Source organism: Heterocephalus glaber, unplaced genomic scaffold, assembly GCF_053883595.1.
Source record: "Heterocephalus glaber isolate CG9 unplaced genomic scaffold, H.glaber_assembly_v1.0 deba00001593, whole genome shotgun sequence".
Taxonomy (NCBI): Eukaryota; Metazoa; Chordata; class Mammalia; order Rodentia; family Bathyergidae; genus Heterocephalus; species Heterocephalus glaber.
In genome coordinates, this window is record NW_028258368.1 from 3,264,889 (window position 1) to 3,282,738 (window position 17,850).

The 17,850-nt window shown below is 41.3% G+C and overlaps 2 protein-coding genes across 3 annotated transcripts in view; one reads left to right on the forward strand and one right to left on the reverse strand.

Annotated features, from left to right (window-relative positions):
• Positions 1–10,310, forward strand: part of Mtrf1l (mitochondrial translation release factor 1 like) — a 13,728-nt gene extending 3,418 nt beyond the window's left edge. Inside the window, exons 2-7 of the mRNA XM_004856859.3 lie at positions 5,343–5,422; positions 6,080–6,263; positions 6,716–6,879; positions 7,885–8,002; positions 9,199–9,335; positions 10,080–10,310. Of these exons, the coding sequence (XP_004856916.1) occupies positions 5,343–5,422; positions 6,080–6,263; positions 6,716–6,879; positions 7,885–8,002; positions 9,199–9,335; positions 10,080–10,280 (884 nt within the window). The 3' untranslated portion in view covers positions 10,281–10,310. The remainder of the gene's footprint in view (positions 1–5,342; positions 5,423–6,079; positions 6,264–6,715; positions 6,880–7,884; positions 8,003–9,198; positions 9,336–10,079) is intronic.
• On the reverse strand, positions 913–17,840 carry LOC101712657 (A-kinase anchor protein 17A). 2 transcript variants are annotated; one of them, XM_004856858.4, is made up of 2 exons: positions 17,625–17,840; positions 913–3,483 (listed from the first exon to the last, which is right to left on the reverse strand). In XM_004856858.4, the coding sequence occupies exons 1-2, from the start codon at positions 17,675–17,677 to the stop codon at positions 1,575–1,577; spliced, it is 1,962 nt and encodes a 653-aa protein (XP_004856915.1). In that variant the 5' UTR covers positions 17,678–17,840; the 3' UTR covers positions 913–1,574. The 2 variants fall into 2 exon arrangements, with proteins under 2 accessions (XP_004856915.1, XP_021093578.1); XM_021237919.2 differs by lacking the exon at positions 17,625–17,840 and adding an exon at positions 4,557–5,344.
• Positions 17,841–17,850: the final 10 nt, after the last annotated feature.

Sequence of the window (17,850 nt, forward strand, 5' to 3'; positions counted from 1 at the left end):
AACTAAACTTGTAAATAGCCTTTTAGAGCTGCCATCCAGTATGGTAGCCAGAAATAGAATATGGCTATTGAGCTTCGATAATGGGGCTTGTTTGAATCAAGATATGCTAGGAGTATAAAATACACAGATTTCAAAGATTTGGTATACGAAGTTTAATATTTTTGTATCGATTACACACTGAAATGATATTTGAAGTATACTGTGTTAAAATGTAGAGTTAAAATTATTTCTAACCTCTCTCCAGTCTCCTTAGCCTTGCACAAGATAACATTTCAAAACTGAAAGGAACCTTAGAGTCATCCAGCTAAAAACTGATTTTACTCTTGATGTAACTCAGACTCGGAGAAGTTGAGTGTGTTGCCTAAAGAGCACCTTAGGAGTTGAGCTAGAATTCATGTTTATTTATTTTTTTTCTAACTCAACATACTATCTTTTTTAAAATTTCCTCTATGCCATACTCTTTCCAAATTAATTTTATACTTTTCCATCAATGCGTATCTCAGTTTTGCTACTGTCATTTTCTCTCCTCGAGTCGGTCCTTTCCTTTTGCTCAACCCTCCCCCCCAATAAAAGTTCCTTCAAACTGCAACATTTTAATATTTAATTACCTGGTGTTTTAGATTTTCTTCTAGAAATATACAAAGAAATTAGAATTATCTGTACTTCTGCCTTAAAAGTAGGTCTTTATTTCCCATTGGAAAAGGATTTTATTTCACCATAAAAATGCAACCTGGAATAAATGTCTCCTAATAGAAATGTGTACAGCCAGCTTTAAGTATCCCTGAGCCTCACTTTTGAGATGTAAACAATTAAAATTTAATAAGTTTACAGGCTTAAATCTTTTGGAAACATTCCAAGTAGAAATAATTTAGTAAAAACAGCTTCTTATAAAAATACCATACACACTAACCGTTCCTACAAACTAAAGCTTTTAATCAACCTTTTTATGCTTTGTTACACTTGAAGTTGTAAAAAGTGAATGTTTGCAAGTCAGGGAGCATCACACCACTCGACGTAGGGCACGTTTGAGTTCTCCACTTTCTTAACCAGGACTGAATGTGCCGCAATCATCTTCTCTTTGCATTGCACCAGTCATTTAAAAATTACACAAAGGGGAGAAAAACAGAAAAAGCCCACCATAGCAAGGCATTTTCCCACCTTGGACCATGAGAGTCTGTGGGTGCTCTCACTTGTGACAGTCCCTCCCACTTCCAGCTTCAGGACATGATGACACTGCTGGCCTGGCCTGGCGCACACAAATTCTGTTTTGTAGTCTGCATGACGGGTCTGCCATTCTTAACATTACGAGTCTTTGTGGTTTTCCTGATTAGAGGACAGGCCACATTTCCTGACCAACAGTTTCAAAGGAAAATGAAAAATAGTGACATGTCTGGAATTGAGGTGCCAGATGTGGCCTTGTGTGCTAATGAGAGTAAATTTCTAGCACCCTATTTTCCTGTGAACTGTGGGCTCAGGTTCCTGGGACATTTAGCTGCATAAGAAGCTTGGCTTCACACAAGCAGGCAAGAGCCACAGGACGCAGGGCAGCGACCTTGGGGAGGCCCAGCCCTTCATTACTTGTTCCTGGTTCTGTGGTGGCTGCTAGCAGACTGGGAGTTACTCTCATGGTGGTGGCTGCACCCCCTGCTCCTCTCCCTGCGGCTGTGCCTGCCTTTGCTGTGGGACCTCTGCGGGCGTGGCCAGGGGCTACCCTGGTCCCTGTGGGAGAGCTTCTGGCATGGCTGCTGCTCCTTGCCCTGCAGCCTCAAGTCTTCACATCTTGCTGCGGTTCTGGCCCAGCTCCTGTCTGGTGCATGCTGTTCCTCCTCGGCGCTCCTGTTGTGTGTGACCTGCATGTGGCCTTTGCTGGGCTCCCAGTTACTCTTGACGTGCTTCAACCGGTCCTCCTTATTGAGTACGTTGTGGTCACAGGTGGGGACATCCTTGGCCTGCTGGTTGCCCTTGGGGATGCAGGCAAGGACCCCTGGGTACCTCCTCTCCAGGGAGTCACCCTCCAGACCCACACAGACTGGAATGTGAGCCTCCTTGCACCCAACCTTGTCTATTATGCTGTTTTGTACGTTCCTGGGTGTGCAGGCAACCTCCATGTGGGGCAGGGCCTCCTTGGAGGTTCTGGGGGGTAGTGGGCCCCCAAGGGGGTACAGCATAGCTGCGTCTAAGGGCTGCTGAGGATCTTTGTGCACTTGCATATCATGGGGCTTCTTGCACTGCAGGGTGCTCAGGTGCTGCACCTGCATCTTGTGCACCTTCTCCACCTGCCTCAGCTTCTCCTGCTGCTGCTGTTTCTGCAGCTTTGCAGCCTTTGCTCTCCTCAGCAGCTCCACCAGAAGCCGGATGGACTGGAGGTCCCTTTGTACCAGCAGCAGCTTCCTCTCCTCCAGCTTTATCTTCTGGAGCTTTTTCTGCTCTTCCACTTGAAGCTTCTCCAGCTGCTTCTGACTCCGCCGGAACTCGAAGTCCCTCTGCTTTTGTTGTCTCTTGTGAAGCTTCTCTTCCCTCTTCCTCTCTCTCTCCAGTTCTTCCAGCTCCTTCTGTTTCCTTTCCTTCACCCGAAGCCTCTCTTCTACTTCCTTCTCTCTGCGCTTCTGTTCTCGCTGCTTCTCCAGCTCTTGAAGCTTCTGCCTCTCCAGCTGTCGTTTTTTAATCGAAGCCTCTCCTAGGTGTTTGGTGGAATCAAAAGAAACTTTGATATTACAAGCCACAGCCTTACCGTCTTTCCCTTTGTACATCAGCTTCACCCCCTGCAAGGCCCTCATGGCCTGGAGGAAGCCCCCATACTCGCAGTACTGTATGTAGGCCTCAAAGTTTAAGTGTCCTCCAAAACCGAACACATGGAAATTCCGACTAGTCATCTCCTCTCGGTAGGGGTCCAGCATGGGGATGTCCACATTCCTAATCTCCCCAAACTTCTTGAACACCTTGACAAGTACCTCCTGGCTAGGCTTCTCCGAGCCTGACTCCTTCTGGGCGAACCACTTGCAGGGCAGCCCCTGTAGGTGGATGGTGTCCGGCCATTCCCTTGGCAGCGTCTCATTCCTTTCCTTTGCATTGAGGAAGAAGTCCCAGTCACCGCAGGTGGGGGGGACATCCATCTTGAACTCAGTGGCGTGCACCTTCAGGATGTCAGGGGAGCCACTGAGCTTGATGGTCTTGCCATCCAGGCAGGCTAGGAATGACTCAACCAGGCTCTTGTTCTCCACCTCCCCCTCAAAGCGGATGAAGTCCATGGTGCTCTTGGAGATGCGCAGTGTGGAGAACTGGTGATGGTGCACCATGTCCTTGAGCCGCTCCATCACCTCCCAGTTGGAGATGGACTTCCCAGGCTGCTGCAGCTGTGGGAGGGCCACGCTGATACTCATCTTGCTGATGGGCTTCAGGTACAGGCCATGGGAGGGGCAAAGCTCCACCGCCTCAGATGTGTCATGCACAATGGTAGCCACAGCCATAGCCAGGACCTTAGGCCTGAAACACAAGATGCAGATGGCCAGAGTGAGGCAAGGGAAAGAAGAGGGGCCATGCTGGAGAGACCCATTGAAGAGAAGGAAGTCTGTCTTGTCACAGAAATTGCTCTCGGCCTCATTAAAAGCCATCACTATCAACCGAATTTGCTAATGAGTGTGGAGGAGGGCTTGTGTAACTGGGGGCTAGACAAAGACCTGTGAGCCCTCAAGGGCACAGGACACCCCAGGGAGCCTGATCCTGAGCCAAAGCAGCTCTGCCACCTACTGGGTACTCCATGCAGGCACCAGCAACTCCACCGCCCAGGAATCGCAGGCATTCTATTACCCTCACCCAATCTGTCCAGCTATCTCCTAGGCAGGTACCCTCCCTAGTCCTCCATATTTCTAACCCCCCCACCCCGTGACCCAGTCCCCAGAGTTCCCCAATATTCCTAGATACCCCAGGCCCCCATATACATGTGGCCCCACATTCCCAGCCCTCCAATATCCCCACCCTCCTCCCATGAGCCCTAAATCACATATACCTCAATAACTCAAAGGTGCAACGGTGCAGCACCCAGGGCCCCGGATAACTAGTCCAGCTCTCAGTCAAACCCCTGACTGCCACATAGGGGCCCAGATACTACCCCCAGAACCCCCTTTGCACCCTGAACACTCAACACTGCTCCTGAAACCACCTTCCGCTCCCTAGTACCCCATATAATCACTGGTATCCCTGCAGCCGTTTGGCACTGCCCCTAATCTCCAAGTTCCACCCCTCAGACCCCTTCTGCAACCCTTGGTATCAGTTTCCCAGCCCCCCAAACTCCTGACTCCATTTGGCTCCTGGTGACTCCCCCAGACCTGTACTGTTCCTAGCCTCTGTATCATCCCAGCACTCCTGTATGATCTCCGCTACCACACCCACCCCCAGCGCCCCTGTATAACATACGCCGTACCTCCGGAGCCTACTGGCGTGGCGCCCGGAAGTGAACCAGATCTTCAGTACTCTTAGACCCTCCACACCGCTCCCACACTTGGCCGTCTAGCAGCCCTGTATGAAGCCCCGAGTACTGCCCCCAGAATCCCCCATACCTGGTTCTGCCCCCTGGGTCCCAGGCAGCAGGGGCCGGACTAGTAGAGGAGAGGCAGTTGAGGGCATCAGTGGTGGCGTTCTGAGCTGGGGCTCGGACTGCGACCCAGCCCTCCCCGGCCCCCACGGTGCCGCCACCTTCTGTGACCTGTGTAAAGGTAGCTCTTACACCTGTATTATGTATTATCGCCAGTTACCAACATGACTGGTTCTTAATAGATAAGCATACAAGCTGATACTCTTTGAAGTCTTTAATCTTTCACTGAACAATTTATAATACCTAAAAAAAATTCTCCTTTCACAATAAATAACTTTGTTTTTAAATTCAGTCTTGGTTTACCTAATGGAAACCTCCATTCCCTTTCTGGTCTGACTAGCTAAATGCATTCATTTGTTATTGTTATGGCCTAATCTGGAAAACTGAAAGTTTATTAATGAATTTCATGAAGGTACAACTATAGAAAAGTTTAGCTTTATTTTTCTGTATGTTTTTTGAGTTTGTTGTACTTTCGTCATCAGATAAGTTTGTTTTAGGGCCAAGATGAGCTTAGTGGTTTCGCTGCCTGCCTCACAAATACAAGGTCCCGAGTTAGATCCCTGGTACCAAAAAGAAAAGTTTGTTTTATAGCCACATGCTTATGAAAGTTAATGTATAAAATGCTTTTAATTGATGGGACCAATTAAAAAGACAAGATAGACATTTTATGCTTCAACAGTGCTAACAACCTATTATCTTGGAGTCTGTTCACAACACTTAAGAAAAACTTACCTGCTGCCTTTCTTTTCAGATGAGAATGAAGATTTAAGGAAACTTGCAGAGAGTGAAATAACTTTATATCAGAAAGAAATAACCCAGTTAAAGCACCAGGTAGGGTATTTGTGTAAAAAATGAAGCATTTGTGCCATTTGTTACGTATTTATCTTTTTGTCCCTAGCAGTAGTACAGTGTCAGTCCTAGAGTTCCAAAATCACACGCTTTCTCTTCCATATTAAGGAAGCTTCCAATTTCAAATTTGAGTGTTTTAGTTTTTCGTCCATAATAGTCCTATGTACAGTAAGCACTTTTTTCTTATTAACTGGAGAACCAATAAAAACCGTAACTCCTAAAAAAAAAACCAAAAAACAAAAAACCATAACTCCTAGAAAAAATCAGATGAATTTTATTTATGATATAGTTGTAACATTAATACTTTAAGGAAATTCTTCTGCATTCTGTTTCTAATTGGCAAGATGACAATTAGATTGGCAGCAATATTGTTTGCTTAGAGAAATGACCCCAGAACCCCCATCTGTCCAGCTATCTCCTAGACCCAAGTACCCTCCCCAGTCCTCTAGATTTCGGCCCCCCATGATGTCCCAGCCCCCAGGGTCCCCCAGTATTCCTGGGTCCCCCAGTATTCCTGGATACTCCAGGCTCCCATATACATGTGGCCCCCACAATCCCAGCTCTCTTGTATCTTTGGGGTTTGGGGGGTAAATTTTAAATAATTATTCATTATAGGAGAGAATATTTTTGTATTTACAGATTATCTTACTTTTGGTTACCTCAGAAGAAACTGATGAAAAGGATTTGATCCTGGAGGTAACTGCAGGAGTTGGGGGTCAGGAGGCAATGTTGTTTACTGCCGAGATATTTGATATGTATCAGCAATATGCTGCATTTAAAAGATGGCATTTTGAAACCCTGGAATATTTTACAAGTGAAATAGGTCAGTGAACTGTTCAGTTTGTTTTGGTAAAATGTAGGTTTAATTTATCTATCTCCATGTGTCCTAGGAAAAAGGTCAGCAAGACCATGACTAGCTTTAGAACTTATTTGTAAGGAAGCTTAGTTTTGTGGTTCATTTACCTCATCATTTTGAATGTAAACATAACACTTTTGAAATGGCCTGTAAAATCTGATTAGTCATTCAATAGTAGCCATTAAATGACTATTAATCTTTAAAAATGGTCTTTTAAATGTGTTGTCAATTCATTAGCACCAAAAATGCTTTATGTTTAATAATTATAAACAGCAAAGACTAAGACTAAATAACAAAGTCTTGCTATAGTTCTTTAATATGCTTATTTTTTTTTATTCTGTCTAGTATATTTCAAAATAGATGTCAGTTATTTATAAATGGCAAGAATAATAAAAAGAATTGTATTTTCTACTTTCAAGGTGGCCTTAGACATGCTTCTGCCAGCATTGGGGGTTCAGAAGCCTATAAACGTATGAAATTTGAAGGAGGAGTACATAGAGTACAAAGAGTGCCCAAGACCGAGAAGCAGGGCCGCATCCATACTAGCACGATGACGGTGGCAATATTACCCCAACCTACTGAGGTAAGGGATAGTTACCCCTGGTCTTGGAATCCTGAGGCAAGTCTAGTGTCTTGCCCCTTGATTTGTTTTTCAGAATGATGTATGAATTATTTGAGGAGAAGGAAGTTTAATCAAAGGTTTCTGTTTATTAATTTTGAGGAAACGTTCCATTTAACTCTATAGCAGGGTTACTGGAGTTTCTTTAAGTAATTTTTTTGTGAAGCCTAGATGGGGACCTGAACAGTTAAAGGTGAACGTGAAACCGAATAAATGGCGGGAGCCGCCACACCTAGGTACTACTCACTTTGCTTTAACCACTCGTAGTGGTTTGCACTTGGAGATGATAAAAGCTTTTATGAGAAAATGGGAGAGAGAGGTTTGTATATCATCCAGGTCTCTTGGCAACTTTACAAGGGAGGCCTGTAGGGACTGAAGGAAGACTGGAAGACTAAGGGCATGACAGACAGCCTTCTTACTGTCAGCACTGCAGACATGTGAGAGTAGTCAACAGTTGCTCATGGAACAGAGCTTTTTAAAGCTAATGCTTCTGATGGTGACTCCTAAGACAGAATTATCCTGTTGTCAGAACGCAGTGTATTCCTTGATCTACACCCTTGGCTTCTTGGCCTTTGCCATGTCCCTTTGCCTCAAAATACGTCTGAAATAAGTCCTTCCTATATTCAGGCTAGCATTTTTCTCCCCACTAACGTCTTCTTCCATGTAGAAGTATTCTGTAAAATCTCATTTTAGGTCATGTACACACATTTCTAACAGTAACTAAGTTCTGTTCATGAGGAAAAAAGAAAGTAATTCACAGAGAAGCTTGGTTTTTGAGCATTAGGAAGTGTTTGCTTTTGCTCTGCCTTGTGTTTTGATTCCCTACTTTTCTTAAAGGAAAAACAGTTTAATAGTATCCTTCCAACTACTATTTATTCTTAAAATTAGATCTTTTAAATTTTAGAAGAACTCATATATACAGCTGGTACACGTAATTTTTAAAATTGCCACATTTCTTCACATGTATAGATTAATCTGGTGATTAACCCTAAAGATCTGAGAATTGATACAAAGCGAGCCAGTGGAGCTGGGGGTCAGCATGTAAATACCACAGACAGTGCTGTCCGGATAGTTCACCTTCCAACGGGTATGTACTTATTTCTTGAACATAAAATATTGAAGAAAAATCAATTTCTGAGGGAAATTACTAATTTTCCACTGATATAGACCCTCAATACCAAATAAATATATACTACTAAGGACTGTTATTAGTTACATGATCTTAGAATCTGTAGCTGATACTTTGCAGGGCAATTACAAAGCCAGGAAGAGGAGGAGGTCTGAGCCCAAGGAGTTTCCTTATTAGTGACTATGAAGAGAGGTGTCTATCAGTAGTCCTTCCAAATGGCTTTTTGAAGTATATATTTAATAATTTTAGATATTTTTTAAATGCTTACAGTGAAGTTATTATGGTTGTTTATTAGAAAATACCCTAAATCAGTGTTTCTTGTCCTTTTTGGAGGACTCCTTTCAGAAAATGTCAGCATTGGTCCTCCTACCCAGAAACCTACATCTACATAAAATTTTGCATATAATTTGAGGGGTTTCTTGCCTTTATTGAATTTATTCACAGACTTCCAAGGATCTGACTTCAATAATAAGTTAAAGGAATTGTATCTAAATCTTTTAAAGTCTCCAATATACTACTATGTAGAACTAAGTAGTAAGTGTTACTACAGTGACTTACAATAAAGATAAAGAACACAAGGCTAGCAGACCACACATATCTAAAGGAATACAAGAATCTCTTTTTGAGACTGATTTCAAATAAGCACAGCTTCCATTAACCAGGTTTTTTTTAACCAGTTTTGTTAATGAGTGCTGAACTAATAGTTTTTTTGTTTTTAAATATAGGCAAATCCTCACGTTAAACTTTAAGGTGATGTCTTAAATACCATAGAGTACACAAACAGGAATAGGAAAAAAAAGTGGAAACCCTCAAAAGTATTAATAGCGCTATTTCTAATAATAGGATTTTGAACTCCTATATATCTTAGTTTCTATAAGGAATTATTTTAAAAATGTAAGGGGGTATTAGAAAGCAATCTATATTACATGATTTGTGTTTATTGTTTAGTATATATGCTTTCCATAAGGAAGTACTTTGTGGTATAGCTCAGACTTAAACTTGCAGTTTTCTGATAAACTTTATAAAGATTGATATCTGCCTTTTATGTTAGAGTACTGTTCTACTCCGCTCATAAAGGAAGAAAAAGGATAAGAAGGAAAAAGAGTTTTCCTTGATAAAAGATGCAGATATTTAATTCTCATCGTATTATTCAGGTGTTGTTTCTGAATGCCAACAAGAGAGATCTCAACTTAAAAATAGAGAGACTGCTATGAAAAAGTTACGTGCAAAGCTTTACAGTATGCATCTAGAGGAAGAAACAAGTAAAAGATACAATGCAAGAATGATTCAGGTAAAAAGTAACTTAAAAATGCTTCTAAAAGATAAACATATTTTTGGTTAACTCAGTATTTGTATGTCAAAATTATTTTCATATATTTGGCAAAATAAGAAAACAAGTAGCTTAAATAAGGTTCTATAGTAATCTTATATCTCTCAACATCTTTCAAAAGCATCTTTCTTGGGCTTTGTCAGAGTGACTGAAAAGAAGATATACTGAGTCCCCATTCATTTTTAAGCTTTTGAAATTATGGAAGCAAGACAGTTGGAAAGTAACAACTTACTTTTCTGTTTGGCATTTAATTTTTTAATTTACATAGTCTTTTTAAGCATTCCTCAACATGAGACATTCATCACCTTTTCACTACTCAAAATTACTACATTAACTCACAGAGATTATGTATTATGGTCTACTATTTGAATATCAGCTGTTTTCCAGCTTCTGTATATACATCGTCACTGTGTAATAGACATTACTTGTCTTTATTTTACAGATAAGGAAATCAAAGTTTAGACTTGAAGTAGATTGCCTGAAGTCATACAGCATTAAAGTGGCAAACACAGGATTCAAATACTAATCTGATTTTAAAGCCCACATTCTTTTTTCTATATCATGTTCCCATGTCATTTAGGAATTCAAAATATTAAAACTTTGTTCCTGAATTGTGATTCATATCAAGAACTTAATCCTCAAAGGAAGCTAAATTTGTAAGTTTAAGCTGTCCTGAATCTAATTGCATCTCATATCTTTTAATAGGTTGGAACTAAAGGAAGATCAGAGAAAATAAGAACATACAATTTTCCACAGAACCGGATCACAGATCACAGAATAAACAAATCACTGCATGATCTTGAAACTTTTATGCAAGGAGATTATCTACTGGATGAACTTATACAATCATTGAAAGACTATGCTGATTATGAATCTTTAGTAGAAATTATTTCCAAAAAAGCTTAAGGTGATCTGTTATTAAAACCTTTTATATAACATATGGCTTAGAAAAATTTTATCACACTAAATACCCACCAGTACTTTCTTGAAAAACGTAAGTTAGCACAGGTGGAAGTAATGTGCATATTCCTAAGGCATGGATCATTACTGTAGATCTCTCTCAATGTATCAGTAAAACACATACCCAGGATCACCATTACTATTGTTATAAACCTCAAACACTTCTGCATAAGAAGTAGACAATGGAAAATAGTCATTTGTTTCCAGTAAAATATTTAATTGATGATCAAAAATTTAGTTTAAATTTAGTTTAACTAAATTTCTATTAGAAATGCTTCAAATATAAAATACATACCATGCTAGTCAGTGTCCAGTCAGGAGACTGAAACCATATCATTAATTTGACTGACAGTGGAATAAAAGAGAACTCTGATACACTAAGAGATGGTACCTTAGGACTGAAGAAATGCCAGATGAATGAATACCCTTGCAAGCTCCCACCCCCTAAACACAGGCCTGTTAGAGGGTATGGTTGCAAACCACTCAATGATGGAAAGGTTCCTGTGTTGCCCTGGGTGAGACCTGATATACACCTGGTTGATCAGGCGTTATAAGCAGACAGCTTCAGACCCCAGCAACTGGTAAGCAAGAAACTTTCTGTCAAGGTGTAAATAAAACTTGTTGGCTAGTAAGCCTTTCTGTATTATGGCTCTTCAGAGAAGCAGAAACAATAGGATGTGTATAAATGGAGAAGATTGGCTCATGTAATTATCACACCTGACAAGTCCAAAATCTGCAGTGTATCCCAGCAGTCTGGAGACCCAGGAGAGCTGATAGTACAATCCCAGTCCTAAAACACCCTGCTGGAGAATTCTCTTGTTGGAGATAGCTGGCCTTGTTCTAATCAGACTATCAGCTGATTGGATGAAACCACTGACATTATGGAGAAGGTAATCTGTTTACTCAAAATGCAGATTTAGGTGTCAATTTCATCCAAAAACTTCTTCACAGGGCTGGGGATTTAGCTCAGTGGTTTCGCCACCTGCTGCACAAGCCCAAGGACCCGAGTTCGATCCCCGGTACCACAAAAAAAGAAAAACCAAAAACTTCACAGAAATACCCAGACAGAATAATGTGACCAATTATGTGGGTGTCCCTACTGACACAAAATTAACTGTCAGTGTCCAAAAGTGCCCTGGCAGCACAGAAACAAAAGAAATGAAGCCCTATCCTTTCGGTGTCCCTCTACCAACCCTTACTGACAAAGGTTAACACGGTGCCAAGACAGATGTACAGATTGGTATGGTTTGAACGTGTCCACTTCCAAATTCAGATACTGCCAGTCTAATAGTATTAAACTCTTGATTAGCCTATGAGAGTTCTCCATCCTGAATGGGATTAATGCCCTCATAAAAGAGGCTTCATGTGGTGTTCAGCTAGCTTACCCTTTATGACAGCATAGCAGGAAAGCCCTCCACTAGACAAGAAATGCCAGAACCTTGAACTTGGAGAAATTTCTGTTCTTTATAAATTACCTACTCTCAGCTGGGCATGGTGACACACACCTGTAAACACATCATCTGGGAGGCTGAGGCAGGAGTATCACAAAGAGTCAGTCTGAGGCCAGCCTGAACTGCATAGCAAGTCCCTGTCTAAAAAAAACACAAAACAAAACAGAAAAATTAACCTACTCTCAGGTATTGAGTTATAGCAACACAAATGGACCGAGACACTGGTCCAGCTCCAGTATTGCTAAGTTAGGTAGTGAAAGGTGAATTTTTTGCTGAGATACAATAGACTTAACTGGCAAAACACCCATAGTCATTGGCTAACTTCAATAATGTTTTCATATTTGCTTACTGCTTGAGGTAAATTACAAATATCAACACTTCACCATTAAGTATTTCAACCTATACTTTCAAAAAATGCCACTATTCCACTGAAGCATGTATTATCACACTTAACAAAATTCACACCAAATCCCAAGTATCTCTAGATACCCAAGCATTCAAATCTCTCCAGCTGTTCCCTAACGTGTTGGAGCTGACTTCTTCAGACTAAGATCCAATTAAAGATTATGCATGGAATGTGGCGGTTTTATCACTTAAATTTCAATGTAGAACAGCTTTGCCACCCTCCCTCCTTTTCGCATGGGATTGCAGTACATTTTCATGATCTTGAGAAGATCAAGCTAACTATGGTTGTCATTTAACTTGCTCCTCAAGTCAGTATTTCTTGAAAACTAGAATCAGATTATGGCTTAGCTAGCTTAAACACAGCTCCTTTTCCTGTGACTTAGCATTGCTACCACAAAATACTGATCTAAATAGGCCAGGTTTGAATGCTCTGATGCTTTTACTGGGATGTATTAGATTTTATTAAAAAAAAAAAAAAAAAAAAAAGGTGAGACCACTGAACTCACCCTGTGAATTGAAACAGTTTAACTTTTAAAATGAGCTTAAAGCTGAATTTCTTCTGTGAAAAGATTTAAAAGAAATAAGTTGTTTCCTTTTCTATGGAGACTGACTCCAGAGAACCCGGCCTGAAAAGGAAGGCCAGGAATGTCTGGTTGGAGCTATAAAAGATCTTGTGGTGTTGAGCAACAGAGAATAGGTATCAAAGAAATGTGAATTGCTAGAAATGGTTCAAGAATTTTTTTGAGTCAAGGTCTGACTCTGTAATTCAGGCCAGCCTTGAGCTCACTATGTAGCCCAGGCTGCCCGAACTCACAACGATCCTCCTGCCTTAGCTTCCCAAAGGAATTTTTTTTAACATAAGGTAAATTAAGATCTATTATTAGTAGGACTCTGCCTGGTAGATAATACATGTTAAATTTATGACAGATACAAGGTAAGATATCCTGAGAAAACTGTTTCACCATTCAAGTTATATGATTAAAATATTGAAAGAATTAGAAGATGTGGTTAACTCCCAAAGTTGCTACACCCTTTCCATATTGGTTAGAATCAACAGCAGTTTTGAGTTCCTGTGAACTCAGAGTAAGTTTATATTTTCTCACCTGAATGCTTTAAAAGAAATGTACACAAAAACCATTAGAGACAAGATACAATATTAAAGCTGGCTATGAATTAAATCTCAGACTTAATTTGAAGAGAATCCCTCTCATGAAAGGCATTCAGTCTTCATAACAACTGCTGAATGCAGCTTTCAGTGACCTCTACAACTCAAGAACACAGTAGGATTGATCAACTACATTCAGTTCTTGTTTTATTACTTCTTATATCTTTTTTTAGGTTTTTGTTTTGGACAAAAGGTACACATCCAGAGATGATTAAATACTACAGTGTATTATTACTTAATTTCCCCTTCTCTCTTCTAATAGTAATTAGAAAATTAGATTACAGGTTGGACTTTATTCTGTAAACAAGAGAGAGCTATTAAATTTACACAGTTACACTGGCTGCAGCCCATCCATTCCCTTATCTCTTGCCCCCAGGAAAAGAAAGTGTAAGAGCTGTACTAATTAAGTTGGAAAAGAGTTTTTGATCAATTTTTAAACTCCCTGTACACTAGAATATGATAGACAAAAGTTCTCTGATGTTTAAGTGATTTCTAACAATACAAATTTAAAATACACATCAGGAGACAGGGACATAGGTCTGTGGTAAAGTTCATGCTTAGCATGCTGGAGGCCTTGGGCTTGGCTCTTGGCACAGGTGAAATGAAATGAAATTTGAAATAGGGCCTGGGATTTAGCTCAGTGGCACTGTGCCTGCCTCGCAGGCAAAAGTCCTGAGTTCAATCCCTGGTGGCAAATAAAATAAGATAAAATAGTGTAAATAAATCAGTAAGTTTATTTTATTTATTTATTTATTTATTTATTTTGAGACAGGCTTTCCCTATGGTATGTAGTTCTCGGGCTGGCCTTGAACCCATTATTTAGCCCAGGCTAGCTTCCAACTGGCAGGAATCCTCCTGCCTCAGTTCCCAGAGTGCTACCATTATAAGAGTAAGTACATTATAAACAGCCAGAGCAACTGGCATTTTGGCCATTCAACTGTCACTGGCACCTCTTACATTAATTACTTATTCCTAGATGATCAAATGTAATTTTGGAAATCCATGAAATGGTCAGAATAGAGCACTATAACTGTAGCAGTAGAAGCCTAGTGGAATCCTAACAATATTTTAAGGTCCTTGAAATGGACCTTTGTAGATATTCGCATAATCAAACCATTTATATAACTATCTTATTAACCATGTGTTGTCACACCCACCTGCCCTTGCTTATGCTGCATGCTCTACCTTGAAAACACCTCTGCAGACAGATTTCAGTGTCCAACCTAAAAGGCACCTTGTGTCTTAGGTAGAGTTAACTGCTCCTTCATTTATATTCCACAGTACTTCACCATATGCTATGGTCCAGATGTGTCTCCCCAAATTCATGTGTTGGAAACTTAATCAAGAATGCAGTAGTGTATGGAAGTGAGGCTTTTTGGGAGGTGTTTAGGTCCTGAGGGCTCTGCCCTATGGAATGATTAATGCTATGATAAAAGGGCTTGATGATGGGAGCTTGGCCCTTTTTGCCCTTCCACCTTCTGCCATGTGAGGACACAGAATTCAAGGCACCATCTTGGAAGCATAAAGCAGACTCTACCAGATGTCAGAGTCTCAATCTTAGATGCCTAGGTTCTAGAACTGTGAGACATAAAATTGTATTCTTTTTAAATTACTGAGTCTGTGATAGTAGCACAAAATGGACTAAGATACCATAATTCCTAAATAACATTTTCTGCAAAGTAGTAAATTTACTGTTTTATTTCTGTCCCAAGATTTTGTGTTTAATAAGGAAACAGGAGGCAAAGCATCATGGAACATGCCTGTAATCCCAGCACTCTGGGAGCTGAAACAGGAAAATCCTAAATTCCAGCCCAGTCAATTCAGTAAATCCTTGTATTAAAAAAAAGAAGTGTGCATGGTGGGGAGGGAGGATAGGTTGGTGATGTAATGAAGTGCAAAAGCCACTGATTCAAGCCTCAGTAATGCAAGAAAGAAAGAAAGAAGAGAGAGAGAGAGAGAGAGAGAGAGAAAGAAAAGGGAAAGGAAAAGGGAAAGGGTGGGTCCAGACATAGGAAGAACAAATACAGATGGTCCTTGACTTACAGTGGCTGAACACTTACTTTTCAGTTATGGATGCAAGGGTTACATTTCAGGTGCTCAACTAATTTAATGAAAAACCCCTCCCTTTTATCTTTGTCCATATCTAAAAATAAAGATGATCTCTAAGGTCAAATAGGGAAATAATGTGAAAATATACTATTAACCAGACCCCAGAAAATATTATTTCTCAGAAAAATAGGGAATAAAGCACATGGACTTTTGAGTCCCAGACTCCCAACTTCATAGTCTGTCCCTTCCACCTTCTGTTATGTGAGGACATAGTTTAGCTCAGGGATCTTCCCAGTCTACAAGATTCATATGCTTACTAGCTGTGCAGTTCTGCAACCACATAGTCAGAATTAACTTACACATCTGCGTATAATCATCATGAAATAAAAATGTTAGTATTATTGCAATAATTAAAGATTAATATTAATGTTCTTGGGCCAGGGACTTAGCTCAGTGGTTTTGCTGCCTACTGTGCAAGGGCATGGACCTGAGTTTGATCCCCAGTACCAGAAAAAAAAATAATAATATTAACGTTCTTTTCACAGTACATAAAAAGAACCTATTATAGGTTTTTTGTTGTTGTTTTGTTTTTTTGAGACAGGGTCTGGATATGTAGCTCAGGCTGGCCTTGAGCTCACTATGTAGTCCACGCTGGTCTCAAACTTGTTACAATCCTCCAGCCTCAGCCTCCTGAGTGCTGGAATTACAGGCATACACCTCCATGCCCTGCTCACAGTTTTAATACTCAACAAATCACTTCCTTGCTAAAATCCCTACAACTGCTATCCAACACAATCAGAAGGATCTAAACTTTACATAGAATCTACAAGGCTCTACAGGACCTGACTTCTCCCTACCACTTTGACCTTGTTCCCTAAATTCTTCCTTGCTGGATGAGTTCTTGCCAGAGGTCTTCCCTCTGCTTGTGCAGCTCTCTGCATTGCCTCAGCATTCAGATGATGGCTCAAAGCCTCACAAATCTTCTTGACCAATGTCCTTAACCTATCTCTACTCCTATTCTCTATCCTCTTCCATTGTTTTATATTTTCTTTCATTTACTGAGATTCTTAATTATCAACTTCTTTCCCATTTGCACATATACTCCCTGAAGGACTAGACTTCTACCTTTTTGTACCTGAATCTCCAGGACCCAGCACCAGAGCGAGGCAAATAAGGTCAACGCCCTTATGTGCAAAACTTCAGGGGCCGACAAAAAATTTCAGTAACCAAAGTTGATACCATTGTAATGCAACATTTCAAACAATGAAAGTGGAAAAAAAACATCATGAGCTCATTATAAAAATGTTTCGTTAGACGGATCCATCCAGCGCTTGTATGACTCATCCTCAACTTGCCTCTGCCTCACACTGAAAGTCACCAACTGCACGAAACACTAACTGAAAACAAAGTACTGATTCATTATTCTAGATGCTGCAGAGAAGCAAGAGCACAAGGCGGAATTTGGGTTTTTTTGAAGCAGACATCCCATGGCTCCACTGTGCTGCAGCCAACAATGCCATGTCACACCTTGGGAGCATGGGCAAGTTGTCAAAAGTTTAGCATCAGTAATAAATACGGTACAATTTGTCATTATCTGCTCCAGCCAGGACTAGAAAACTATTCACCTGGCCAGGGACCTCCAGCCCAATAAAGTGGGGATTTTGCTTTATTTTACGCTTGGCTCATGAAAGAAACAAAAACCCAAAAGAGCGTAAATACAAATTTTAAAAACTTAATGCTCATTAAAATCATTAGTAGCTGAAGAACGACAGCTGAAAACACGAATAAATACTAATACAGTATGATTAACTGCTGAAAGAAAGGAAGAAAGGAAGAAAGAAAAACAGATTCAGGTCCACCCAAAGGTCCAAAAAAGGGCGGCAGCAAATATCCCGCCGCGGCTGTGCTGCTCGTCTCGCCGCGCTATGAGGAACGCGCACCTACGCGCGCTACCTGTTAACACTCCCTCCCAGCCAGCCTCAAGGAAACGCGGGAGACTCCAGAGCGCAAGCGCCAACCCGCCAAGTCTTTGGTTTCCCCGCCCAGCAAGGCGCCTGCGCGGAGGCCCGGGCAGGGGGAGGGCCGAGTTTAGGAGGAAACGAGAAGCGCGCCGAAATCCTAGAGAGGCGGGCTACCGCGGGCTACCTAGGGCTGGGGGCTGGGGGCTGGGTCTGTCTTCCGGAAAGCCCGCATTCTCGGACGACCAGAGTTGCCGCTCACCGAACTCCCAGTTGTGAGAGTATCGAAGAAATTCGAGCATCATCTGTACCCATCAGAGAACTTCAGACCCAAGCCGGAGCTGCCTTCGGGATGAAATTAGGACTTGCAGGAGGCCAGTTCTCAAGAGGGCGGAGGGGAGCGCGGCCGGCACACGCATGTGCGATAGGCCCTCTCCACGTGCGGCTGAGCCGCTGGCTTGGGGCCCTAGGAGGCCCCACCCCTTGCC